The 12,221-nt window shown below is 50.9% G+C and overlaps 1 protein-coding gene across 1 annotated transcript in view; it reads right to left on the bottom strand.

The window, feature by feature from the left end:
* Positions 1–6,128: 6,128 nt before the first annotated feature.
* The window catches only part of TG (thyroglobulin), a 243,257-nt gene continuing 237,164 nt past the window's right edge, over positions 6,129–12,221 (bottom strand). Inside the window, exons 47-49 of the mRNA XM_007940540.1 lie at positions 9,527–9,661; positions 7,397–7,587; positions 6,129–6,238 (exon numbers count right to left, since the gene is read on the bottom strand). Coding sequence (XP_007938731.1) covers positions 6,129–6,238; positions 7,397–7,587; positions 9,527–9,661 — 436 coding nt within the window. The remainder of the gene's footprint in view (positions 6,239–7,396; positions 7,588–9,526; positions 9,662–12,221) is intronic.

Consider the following 12,221-nt stretch of genomic DNA (forward strand, 5'->3'; position numbering starts at 1 on the left):
AGCCAGCAGCATCTGAATAGACAGGACTGTGTCATAAGATGGTCCGCCTCCAGTTATTCATACTGTTCTTAATTACAACAATCCACCTGAGAAGTCGTGCTGTACCACATTGCTTCTGTGTGCTTTTTATGTACATTGATTTATTGACTTCTCACAACAGCCCTGAGATGGGGAGTTATACATATTTTATCACTATGGGGAGGCTCAGAGGTGTAAAGTAACTTGCTCTAGGATGCACAGCTAGTGAGATGCAATCTGGGCTTAAACACCAAAAAAAAGCAGAAAAAAAACCCATGGCTGTAAGTTGATTGCAACTCATGGTGACCCTATGTGTTACAGAGTACAACTACTTCATATGACTATACAGTACTTTTACGCAAATAATTCACGTTACATGTTATTTTGAAAACTGTGCAACCCCCTCACGCATCAGTCTCCCTTGTGCACTCTGCAGTTAGATATGCACTATGTGCATTCTTCCTATGGGTGTATTATGTGAGGAAAGTTTGGTGATCATTACAAAAGCAGATAGGCAAGTCTTTGTTCCACGCCATTGCTGGTTAGGCTCAAATGGCAAACCTTCAGTAGCTGAGAACAGCCCATTTGTGCTCTCCAGGGACCTTCATTCAAATGCAGGTGCCAAATCACAAACTCTAGATAGACCCACACTATCTAGAGTTATGAGGATGATCACCAGAAGGAATGAGATGGAAGTTCTTAAAAGAAGTACTTCTGGAGAATGGGATTACAATGGGAGGGGGTGATGGAACAGAATTCCTATGCACAGGAATTCATTTCAAAAGACAGATTCGTGAGCCTACTTTAGATCTACACATGCTCAAAAGTTTGGAACAGGTGTCAACAACCTGTATCCATCACAGGTGAACAGACGAATCGAATGTAGGAGTCCAGAAAACAGAGTGACTCAGCCATAAAGAGAAAGGATGTCCCGACAGCACCATGACGTGGCTGGACCTCAGAAACATCGTGCCAAATGAGATAAGGACACATAGTGATGATCCCAGCTCTGGTGGCGTAGGGCCTGAGGCACTTGACTGCTAATCAGAAGGTTGTCAGTTCAAACCCACCAGCCACTCCTCGAAAGGAAGGTTGGGCAATCTACTTTCATAGTGATACTGCCTCAGCAACCCAAGGACGGGTCACTATAAGTCGAATCAACTCAACGGTAGTGAGTTTTTTTTTTTTTTCCCCCACTTCTAGGAAATGGCAAATGCATGGAGCCAAAGTCTATCAGTGGCCACCAGCAGCAGGGGGAGGGGAACAGGGAAATCTGCTTACGGACACAAAGTCGGGGGAAGTGAGAAAGCTTTGGACATTTGGATGGTTGCACAACATTGGGAGTGAACAAACACCACTGAATCGTACACTGAAGAATGATGAAAATGGGAAGCCACATGCTTATGTATTTTATCACAGTAAAATGAAAGTTTGGGAACAGAAGTCTGTGTTGTAATAGCTTCTCAGGGGATTTTACGCTCTCAGGTCTAGGCTTTGATTGATCCGGGAGGCGCTGTCCACTGTCCCCATCTCTTCAGCTTCAGGGAGCACCTGGACGACCCCCGCTCCCGACACACTGCTGCCTTTGGGAGGGGCTTCTGGGGGCAGGGCTGTCACAGCGAGGTCTTACGGCTTCCATTTGCGATCACCGACCTCAACTTCCCGCCCTTCTTGGTCTCTTTCAGCTCAGGAGGAAGTTGACTCAGATGAATGACTGGGCTTATGAGAGAATTTTTCTCTTTCCTTTCTTAATGCTTTCCTTCCTGCTTCTGAAAGTCACTCTGGACCTTCATGTGACATGCTCCTTTCACCTCCTAACCTTTGGGTCACCAAAGCCTGGGAGCTGGGTGTACCGTGACCCTCTTGACCTTTGCAAAGAAAGCATTTGGGATGGGTTCATGGCCGCCCAGCTGCACACACAGGTCTGCCCGTCCCATCTGGCGGTGGGCAACACAGCTCCACATGACTTCACGGGCAATCTGTGGTCAATGAGGAAGAGCACGAGTTGGGGCAGGAGCTTGGAGCCCAGCTCTGGCAAGGCCCGGCTCTGGGCTCTGGGCTCTGGGCTCTGGGCTCTGGGCTCTGGGCTCTGGGCACGCACTCTCCCAGTCTGATCCAAACACGAGCCACTGGCTGCGCTCAACATCCCAACACCAGCCGTGACCTCTTCCACTAAGTGCTCTAGCCGGGGTGTGCTGTCTCCTCAGTCAGCCCTATTCTGTCCCAACAAACCGAGAGCTGTTCATGGACAGGGGCCATGCCTTTTTCCCCTTTGGATGTCCCATCTTCTACCTTTCTCACAGACTGGCTCATACGTGTTGTTGGGTGCTGTCAGGTGGCTGCCGCCTCGTGACCCCATGTGGCAAAGTAGAAGTGCCTCACGGGCTTTCCCAGGCTGTCATCTTTGCAGGTCTTTTCTCCGTGGAGTTGCTGGTGGGTTCAAACTGCCATCCTTTCAGTCAGCAGCTGAGCACTTCACCACTGTGCCACCAGAGCTCTCCTAACCTGACTCACTGAGACATTCATGAGAGCAGCACACCCAGTAACATGTCCCCAGCAGGGCGAATCTGCAAAGTAGGCTTTGTTATCATAACAGGATGCCAAAATGGGATGTTGTCTCTCTCTCTCTCTTCAAAGGCTGAGAAGAAAACAGCAGGTGTCATCCGGTGCTCAACAACACGCAGGACCTAAAAGGGCTGCTCCAAACCCGGGCCCACGTTAACCTATTCGCCAGCTCCCACCGGCTTAGAAGTGAGCCGGCTGTCCCCAGGTTAAGGAGCTCAGGACTGAGGGTCTCTTTGGAGAAAGGGGAGCCCCCTGGTTCAGTAGCTCAGTTTCTAGCAGAGTTGGAAGTTTGACTCACGAAGGGGCACCCAGGAAGAAAGGCCTGGTGATCTACTTCCAAAAATTCAGCCAATGGCAACTCCACGGGGCACAGTTCTACTCTGACACACAGGGGATGCCAGGGGTCGGAGCTGACTCAACAGTAGCTGGGTTACTGGCTTAGAGAGAGCAGGCTTAGTGCCTGGAGAATTGCCCCTTTCCCACAGGATGTGGGACACAAGAGCTTCTCCATCATAGTGACCTGAGAGAGGAGGGGTGCCAGTGAGCTGAGCACTGTCCCCTGCAATACGGAGACCACAGGGAGTTAGAGTGTGGCAGGTGTCACAGGCCCAGACATTCAGGCAGCTGAGGCCAGAGCCATCCTGCCTGCTGCCCTGGGACCCAGCTGCACTACCAAGGACGGCTGGGGAAGTGGAGGTGTGTGTACCCTGTGGAGCAGATCTGAAATGGCCCTGGGTTATCTCAAAAAAAATTACCTGAGAGGTGAGGTGACCCCAGGAGGATGGGTGTACCGCCCAAAGCCGGGAATCAGCCAGCCAGAGGTTGCATCTCCTGTGTCAAGAGCACTGTGGGTGGGCAACCCCCCCTTCACTGGGAGAGACATTCTGGAAGGACTGAAGCACCCAGTCAGAGAGGGCGTCCACAGAGTCAGAGGGCACCGAAATAGGACCACCCCTGCTGCCGAGCCCCCTCTGGACGAGCCTGCCACAGTCTGAGCAGCAGCTAGTGATGGGGGGAAGGGGAGGGCCTGGGAGGATGGGGAGGGGGTGAAGAAGGGGGAGGGCCAGGGAGGACTGGTGAAAGAGGGAGAATGGGGAAGCAGCCCCTGTGCCCACCCCCACTGCAGGCTGCTGGCCTGAGTCTCCGGGCTTAGGAACAAGTCAAACCACCTGAGATTCTGCAGTTCTATCAGGGCTTTGAATGAACCCGTTCATTGTGATTCAGCCTCCTGCTGAGAATTTGCCTTTCCATCCAGATGGACTGAATAAATATTTACATTTTTAACAAGACCCCAGGTGTCCGAGAAGAAATCTTCTCTGGGATCTTCACCCCAACTAGAGACTGGGGTGGAAAGCAAAGGAACAAAGCTTCCGTGGCTGGATCCCAGGTGTCTGCTTCCTCATGGTAACAGAGGAACAGGCTTTCGCTTGGGGGATAAAAATGAGTCAGCGCTCATGGGATGGAGGCTGGGACAGGAGGGAGACCGGTCAACGGTGCTCCTGCTACTCCCAGGGCCCCGTTGTGGAGCGAGCTGTGCAGAAGGGCCTCTGGACACGGGAGGCCTCAGCCCGTGGTGGCCCCTTCCTCCCTTCCCCTCAGACCGTCAGAGCCCAGGGAGCTCTCAGGGCAGTTGTGAGTGGGGCAGCCCAGCCCAGCCCTCCAGCTCTAGTCCCGCCCACCCTCCATCTCTGGTCCTCGCTGAGCACAGCTGCTCAGGATGACGGGAAGACAGAGCACTGCTCGTGGTGCCGTGGCTCCGAGACACAGCAGCCCAGGGAGTCTCAGCCGGGATTAAGAGCATCAGCATGACCCCGTGATGACCCGAGACCTGTGTGGCCAGAGCCCCCCTTCTCACCTCCAAACACAGCACGTGACTTTACATACAGCTCACTCTGAACTGAAGGAGTAAAACGGGTCTCAGGCCGGGCTCCGCTGTGGCTGAGCAAGGATGGCTTCAGGGATGGGGTCGGTGGGGATCAGCGCTTTGTGGTCTTGGGAGAGGGGTTAATGATGTGTTCGAGACTATCAGTTGTCTACCCAATAACCGTCTCCCCTCCATCTCTGCTGACTGCAGCCCGGCCGAAGCGCTGCCTGGTCTAAGCACCTCACGGAAAGCCCATTCTCTGCGGGTCTAAAAGTGGGCACATGAGTCAGTTCTGGCCAAGGACATGTAAGGGGGCTTCTGGGAACTTCTGGGGAAAAAATTGCCTCCAAGAAAAAAATGAAGCACTGGAGGAGAAGGCCCCATGGCCCCTGGACCTCTTGCTTCCAGCACAAGATGCTGTCAGGAAAGGATGTGATGTTTGGAGAGGTGGCAACCACATTGTGTCAATTAAGTGAGACATCATCCATGCTTTGAAGATGGCAAAGGGCATGGCTGGAAAGAGTCTAGGTCCATGAGGACATGAGCTGCTTACCAATGAAAGGACCATGTACCTCTGGGAGTACCCTTTGGTTAAGGCCCTTTAGTTGGGCGTTCAGTTACTTGCACTGAACCATCCTAACTAACAGAGTGTATAATGCAAGTTAGAGGCTACTTGGGGCTTTCACTGCTATCAGTAGATTGTGGAGGACATGCAGGGTGGCTCTGGGCTGACTGAAATCCATGCAAGCAACAGAATAGTCAGGAGAGTGGGGTTAGACTCTCTGATCCCCCAACTGCTCCCTGTGTAACTTTACTACATCATCTCACCTTCCACATCAGCGAAATGGACATGATAACCTCAACCTACAGATCAACACCAACTAAATGGCAGGGACTATTCACTACCCCCTACCCTTACTTTTGCTTTGAAGTGTGTGTGGTGTGTGTGTGTGTGTGTGTGTGAGAGAGAGATAGAAAGAGAGAGAGAGAGAGAGAGAGATTGAGTTTCAAGCCAAAGCATTGCCTTCATAAGTGAATGATACAATCAGTTGCTTATCTGGGACACAAATCAACCTGACTCTGGGGTAACTCCATCTCCTTGCACCCGGCCCCTCACATTCAATCAAGTCTCACTGATTCACCTCCTAGAGGGTACTGGTATCTGTCCCTTCCCCCACCTCCACCCTCACTGCCTTAATTCAGACCCCATTGCTTCTTGCTAGGATATTGGTCCAGCTCGAGTTAGTTGCTCACCACCGTTCTGGAATCTTCTGGACTAAATCCTTTCTAGCACACAGGTGGGCTGTCTCTCTGGGCCTGCCCCTGATGGATCCCCATTTCCCGTGTGGCTGTAAACCTCCACTCACCTGCCTTTCTCTCCTTCTAGAAAGCAGGGCCTCACTTCCCCAGCATCCAGGCCAGGCCTGGTACACAGAAGATGCTCAGGAATATTTGGTGAAAGGAGACAGACTTCAGTGAGGTGAAGACATGCCTGGGTACTGCCCAAGGATTGTCTTGAATGAACAAGTCAGAGTCAGCAATGTTTCACTGCATGTAGGAGCTTTATTGAAGCCAAGTGGCTCTTTTAGGGAGCAAGGTGCCCAGAGTAGGCAGCTGAGAGTCTGGGGTGGGGCTGGCATGTGGTGACCAGCCTGTAGGCAGGGTAGGTCTCAGAGGCTGGTCACTTGCTATAGGTCTTGGAGCCTGGCTCTGGGAGGTCTTCACTCAGCCCAGTGTCTGCTGGCAATACCTCCTCTTCACCCTTGGCTGACTGTGGGTCCTTGGCTCCATCTGAAAGAAGAGGGCCATGGGAAGGAGGCTCCAGTATAGTTATGAGTTCCCCTTCCTAGTCCAGCTCCTTGTGGCCCACAGACATCCCAGCTACCAATGTCCTACAGAGGGACATTTCAGGGAGTGGGGGCACCAGAGTCACCCCTGGCCACAGGGACCTACTAAGGGTACAATGGGATTGGGTTGATCGCCAGAGAGCCACTTGGCCCTGGAAGCTAAAGGCAGAGTCAAGATTCTAAAATATACATTGGACAAGGTCACTCCCCTGCTTAATGTCCCACTCTCATCCCCCCCTACCTGAAGGACACCTGTCATTCTGAGAACCTCAACCTCAGCATCACGTCCCCTGGGAGCCTTCCCAGTCCCTCCAGGGACAGGTGACCCATCCCCACTTTGGGTGCCCATTGGCTTGGGGGCAGACCTCCATCCTTCAGAGCGTTTACTGGGTTGTGGACTCACTCCACACTCCTCTGGAGCCCATTGTGCTCCTTCCCACATGCCCAGTGCCTTCCTATGCTCACTTTTTCTCCTTAGTATCTCCGCTATGGACAAGCCAAGGATGCCCTGAGGTATTCAAACCAAAAGGTTGGAGGTGCGAGTCTACCCAGAGGCACTTTGAAAGAAAGGCCTGATAAGCTACTTCTGAAAAATCAGCCTTTGAAAACCCTTGGGAGCACAGTTCTACTGTGACACATGTGGGTTCACCATAAGTTGGTGTCAACTCAATGGCTTGGTTGGTTTATAGGCAAAACAAGTTCTCTTCAACAGGAAATGGTGGCAATGCCCACTTTGCTCCTGGCTAGAATCCCTCCCTAGGACTTTATCCAGCCCTTCAAGGGCTGCAAGGGTGAGGTTTGAGATCCCTACCATCTCTTTCCAAACCAATCTTCCAGGCTCAAAGCCCTGATGTTGGCTTCCCACTCCACCCTCCTCCCTCTGACCCCCTGACTTCTCTCTGTACCTCTCTCCTTGTAATGCCTCCTGCCTCCCATCAGAACCCAAGGCCCTTGGCAAAGAGTAGTCACCCAGACTCTGAGCTCTTTCTGGAAAGGGGCCTTGGATTTACACCCAGTGTACAAGGCAGAGGGCTCTTCAAAACTGAAGAATCAGCACTACCCCTCCCACCCTCTGCTCTGGCCCTGCTCTTGGTTGCACTACCTGCTGACGCCTTCAGAGACTGGATGTACTTGGACCAGAAGGAGCAGTCAGCTTCCTTCAGGCTCTGCCGAGTGGGGAGCGTGGAGCTGAGCTCCTTGTAGTTCTCTCCATCCGCATGCGGGAGGAAGTTGGGCCAAGGGGCTGCGAACTCCGGTGCTCTCCGGGAGAACTCATGAGGGTAGTTGGGATTTCTGGAAGATGAGAATAAAGACCATGAGGCAAATTTGTTTTTCCTTTTTCCACTGGGATCACTTGGTGTCTGAGGACTAACATCAGGTATCTATAAGGGTCACAGCAGGATTGGGACCCACACAGCCCGGCTTCATGGGTCATGCTCGCAGCTGCTGAAAGGGGTACAGGCTCCTGAATGCACCACTGCCAGGCCATTTCTGGAAACGGGAGGCATGAACTCAGGACCCAGCAGTGTTGTTCACAACCTAGTATTGCCCTCTGTCTTTCTGATGCTCACAAGGTCATGGTGTCCACTTCTGCTCTGGTGGCACAGTGCCTAACGCATCTGACTGCCAACCGGAAGGCTGGCGGTTCAAACCCACCAGCCACTCCCTGGAAGGAGGACTGGGCAATCTACTTCCTAGAGTTGGATCAACTTGACGGCAGTGAGTTTGGCTTTTGGTTCTGGTCCTTTTATCAAGGAGCTCTGATGCAGCAGTGGTTAAAACATTCAGCTGCTAACTAAAAGGTCAGTGGTTTGAACCCATCAGCCACTCTGCAGGAGAAAGACGAGGTAGTCTGCTTCTGTAAAGGCTTACAGCCTTGGAGATCTTATGGGGCATCGAGTTGATGAGTCAGAACTGACTCAATGGCAAAAGGCCTTTGGTTTGGGGTCCTTTTATCAAAGTCCTGGGTGGTGCGAAGGGTTAATGCGTTCAGCTATGAAATGGAAGGCTGGGGATTCAAGTCCGCCCAGAGGCACCCTGGGAGAAAGGCCTGGTGACCTACTGAGAAGTCAGCCACTGAAAACCTGACGGGGCCCCGTTCGGCTCTGACATCTATAGGGTCACTGCAGTGGTTACGTCTGGGTGTCAACTTAGCTGGGCCTGGTTGAGAGGCCGGGCAGTTGGTGGTCGTTATTTCCCATGGTAACAGTGGTAATTAACTCCATGGTGGAATGTATTGGAGCAGCTGAGTAGCTGCTTTGGGTACGTGGTCTGCTTCCCATATATAAGAAGCAGCTTTGGGAATGGTCTCTGGCTTATGGCACATTTGAACCCTGCATGTAGCTGTGTCGTTGTTCAGCAGCCTGCCATGCTCTGCTGACCTGGGGACTTTCAATGGACTTGAATTGATGGCCTGCCGTGTGGTTTGTTAGCATCAGGACTGTGCCATTTTATTTATTGACCTTGGGCTTGTTAGCTTCAGCAGCCAGTAGCTGCCTGAGTGAATAGATGCCTCTAGCTTCAGTGGGCCAGGAGCAAGAGGCAGAGTGGAAGCCCAAGGTCAAGGGGCTTTCACCCAGCCCCTAGAGCCTGGCACTTGAACTTGGACTTAAAGCCTCCAGAACCATAAGAGAATAAACTCCTGTTTGATAAGGGCATCCCATTTGTGGTATATATTCTTGTCAGAGCAGCACTAGGTAACCACAACAGTCACTGAGAGTCAGAAATGACTTGAGGGCAGTTGGTTTGGTTTGGTTTTGAGCATTTTAACTAATTTGATGATCTAAAACAGTGGTTTCCAACTCGGGGTCACTGTGTCCCCCAGGGGACATTTGACAATATCTGACACATTTTTGGTTCTCACAGCTATGGGGAGAGGGAGGGGAGGTGCTACTGGCATAGAATGGGTAGAGGCCAGGGATGCTACTAGGCATTTTATAATGCGCAGGACAGGCAACGACGAAGAATTACCCAGCCCCTGTGTAACTGTGCCAAGGCCGAGACCCTGCACCAGAACGATTGAATGTGGTTCCACAAGGGAGTGGTGTGACCAGAGCTCTTCTTCATGGAGACTGTGGGACACAAAGGTGACTTTGACTCATAGAGGAGATGGACACAGGGGACTCAGGGGAGCCAACTGCCATCTCTGTGGGGAAAGGATGCATCTGTAAAATGTGGCTTCTGTGTCCAGATTGCAGGAGGGAACTGTGATGACAGAATTTGGGGCACTCACCCAGATCTGATGAAGTTGGAAAAGTACTGCATGACTTTTAGTGACAGGCTTTTCTCCTCCTGAGTGAACGTCCCCTCGTGGGCCGGGTGGAAAGGGAGTCCCAGGGCGTACTGCACGTCTGCCAGCAGTTCCAGGCTGGGAAAGCAGATGGGAAGAGGAGCAAAAGTTAAAGCAATACTAAACCACTGGAAGCACCAAATGAGCTTTCAACATTCCCCTCCCAATGGAGACGTCCCTCCCTGTGTGGTGCCTCCTTTAGTTGGGGTTCAGCAAGGCTTTGAGTCTAGTGGCCTTTAGGTGGAGATCCAGGGCACATCTATCGCTGGAAGCTGCACACTGAATTCTCATGAAACAGCCCTCAGAAGCACTTTCCAAGACAATGGCCTTCTGACCACACTTCACCTGTGAAATGCATAAACCAACCAAACGAAATTCACCGCCATCGAGTCAATTCTGACTCTTAGCTACCCCCTTTAGGTTTCCAAGGTGGTAAATCTTTATAGAAGTGGATTGCCCAGTCTTCCTTCCACAGAGTGGCTGCTGGGTTTGAACTGCTAACCAGAAGGTTAGCAGTCAAATGCCTTAGCCACTACACTGCCAGAGCGCCTTGTGAAATGCATAGTTTCATTGAATATTTGTCTACCATTTTCTAGAGGGGAAAAAAAAGCAATATATAAAGATAACCTATACTTTGAGGGCCCTCTCTTGCTAGTCATGGTACTCCCCTTTGGTTCTGTATAATTCTCACCTTCAGAACTCTTCAAGGTTGACATTATCCTTGTAGTCAACACTAGCACAGTGCCTGGAACATAGTAAGTAGGTGTTCAATAAACACACCTTCAGTGACTGAGGTGAATGGGTGAATGTCTTGTATGCAGCAGGCAACAGAAGGCAGGTCTAGAAGCCATGCCAGTGGTTTGAATTGACTGAACTGGAGCTGGCACTGGGGGTCTATGGGACAAGGAGGCCATCAGAGAGAATGTTGTGAGCTTGAGAGAAGTGGGAAAGCTGGAAGGGATGTCAGAGACAACCTCTAATTTCACAGATTAGAAGAATCAAGTCCAGAGAGGTCCTCTGACTTGTCCAGAGACACACAGCAAGTTGAACAGCAAGGTCAGGTCAGAAGGGACGTTTCCAGGAAGCAGGAGGTTAAGGCAAGGCAGGAGGGCTTGGGGTGACCAGAGTTGAGTCCAGGCTCCTTCACCTTCAAGCTGGGCAACTCTGGCACGTTACTGGACTTCCCTGCCTCCCTGTTTCCTCATCTGTGAAGTGGACATGCTTGCCCTCTGCTGAGCACCATGATGTACTGTGACATACATGATGCACTGACACGTGAGCTCTAGCAGAGGACCAGGCTGGGGAAGTTTATCATCCATGTAACTTCTGGGTGATGACCTGGGGAAGCTCTGCTGAAACCTGGTCACCATGGGTGACCCTGCCAGTATTTGAAATATCAGTGACATGGTTTCCAGCATCACAGCAATGTCTACATATGACAAACTACAGACAGGTGGTGGTGGAAGTGGTATGTTGTTGTTAGGTGCCATCGAGTTGCCTCCAACTCATAGTGACCCTATGTACAATGGAACAAAACACTGCCTGGTCATGTGCCATCCTCACAATCCTTGCTATATACTTGAGCCTATCATTGCAGTCACTGTGTCAATCCATCTCATTGAGGGCCTTCCCCTTTTTCTCTGACCCTCCACTTTACCAAGCATGATATCCTTCTCCAGGGAATGGTCCCTTCTGACAACATGACAAAAGTAGGTGAGACAAAGTCTGGCCATTCTCGCTTCTAAGGAGCACTCTATGGCATTCTATGCTGCACTTCTTCCAGGACAGATGTGTTAGTTTTTTTCCAGGACAGATGTGTTAGTTCTTCTGACAGTCCATGGTATTTTCGGTATTCTTCGCCAACACAATTCAAAGACATCAACTCTTCTTCGGTCCGCCTTACTCACTGCCCAGTTTTCACACACATGTGAAGCTGAGATATCACTAGAAGTGGTATAGTGAACAGAAACAAACTGTCCAGATGGGGAGTCCTTAGTTCAAATCTTAACTCAGTCACTTAATAGTTGTGCAGTCTCGGACAAGATACATTACCTGTCTGGGCTTCCGTGTCCTCATCTTTAAAGTGGTGACATGTCATGCTTACCAAAGACACACAATGTGTTTTAGGCATAAAATATTTCAAATCCTTGGCCCAGTTGTTGGCTCATATTCTCATTGCCTTTCCTTTTCCATGTGAGAGACACGTAATGGCTAAAGGATGGTGGTTCTGAATTTGGAGTCCATCATAAGGTTTCAGAGGACCACACGTTCCCTGAAAGTATATGTAAACCTTGTGTACCTTTCTTGGGGGAAGCTTTATAGCTTACATGATAGTCTCAAGAAAGCCTGTGTCAATGCTGTGCTGCTGATTCTCAGGGGTGGGAGTTCCCAGCCTTGCAGCTTTTGCCAATTTCCATGGTGTAAACACTCCCAATGTGGCCAATGTCAAGCCACAGAACATAAAGTTGGGAAGATATATACACAGTTGGCCTTGCTGATCTGGTGCAACCCAGAGCCCACATACTGTCTATGACCTTGAAGAGCTCATGGGGCTTTTGGGGAAAGGTCGGGCAGCCCAGCCCATCTGATCTGTTTAATTTGAAGCTCTGTTGTGTACAAGGTTCCTGCTCTGTTTTTT

This window comes from Orycteropus afer, unplaced genomic scaffold, assembly GCF_000298275.1.
Source record: "Orycteropus afer afer isolate SDZICR_OR568_19922 unplaced genomic scaffold, OryAfe1.0 scaffold00069, whole genome shotgun sequence".
Classification (NCBI taxonomy): Eukaryota; Metazoa; Chordata; class Mammalia; order Tubulidentata; family Orycteropodidae; genus Orycteropus; species Orycteropus afer.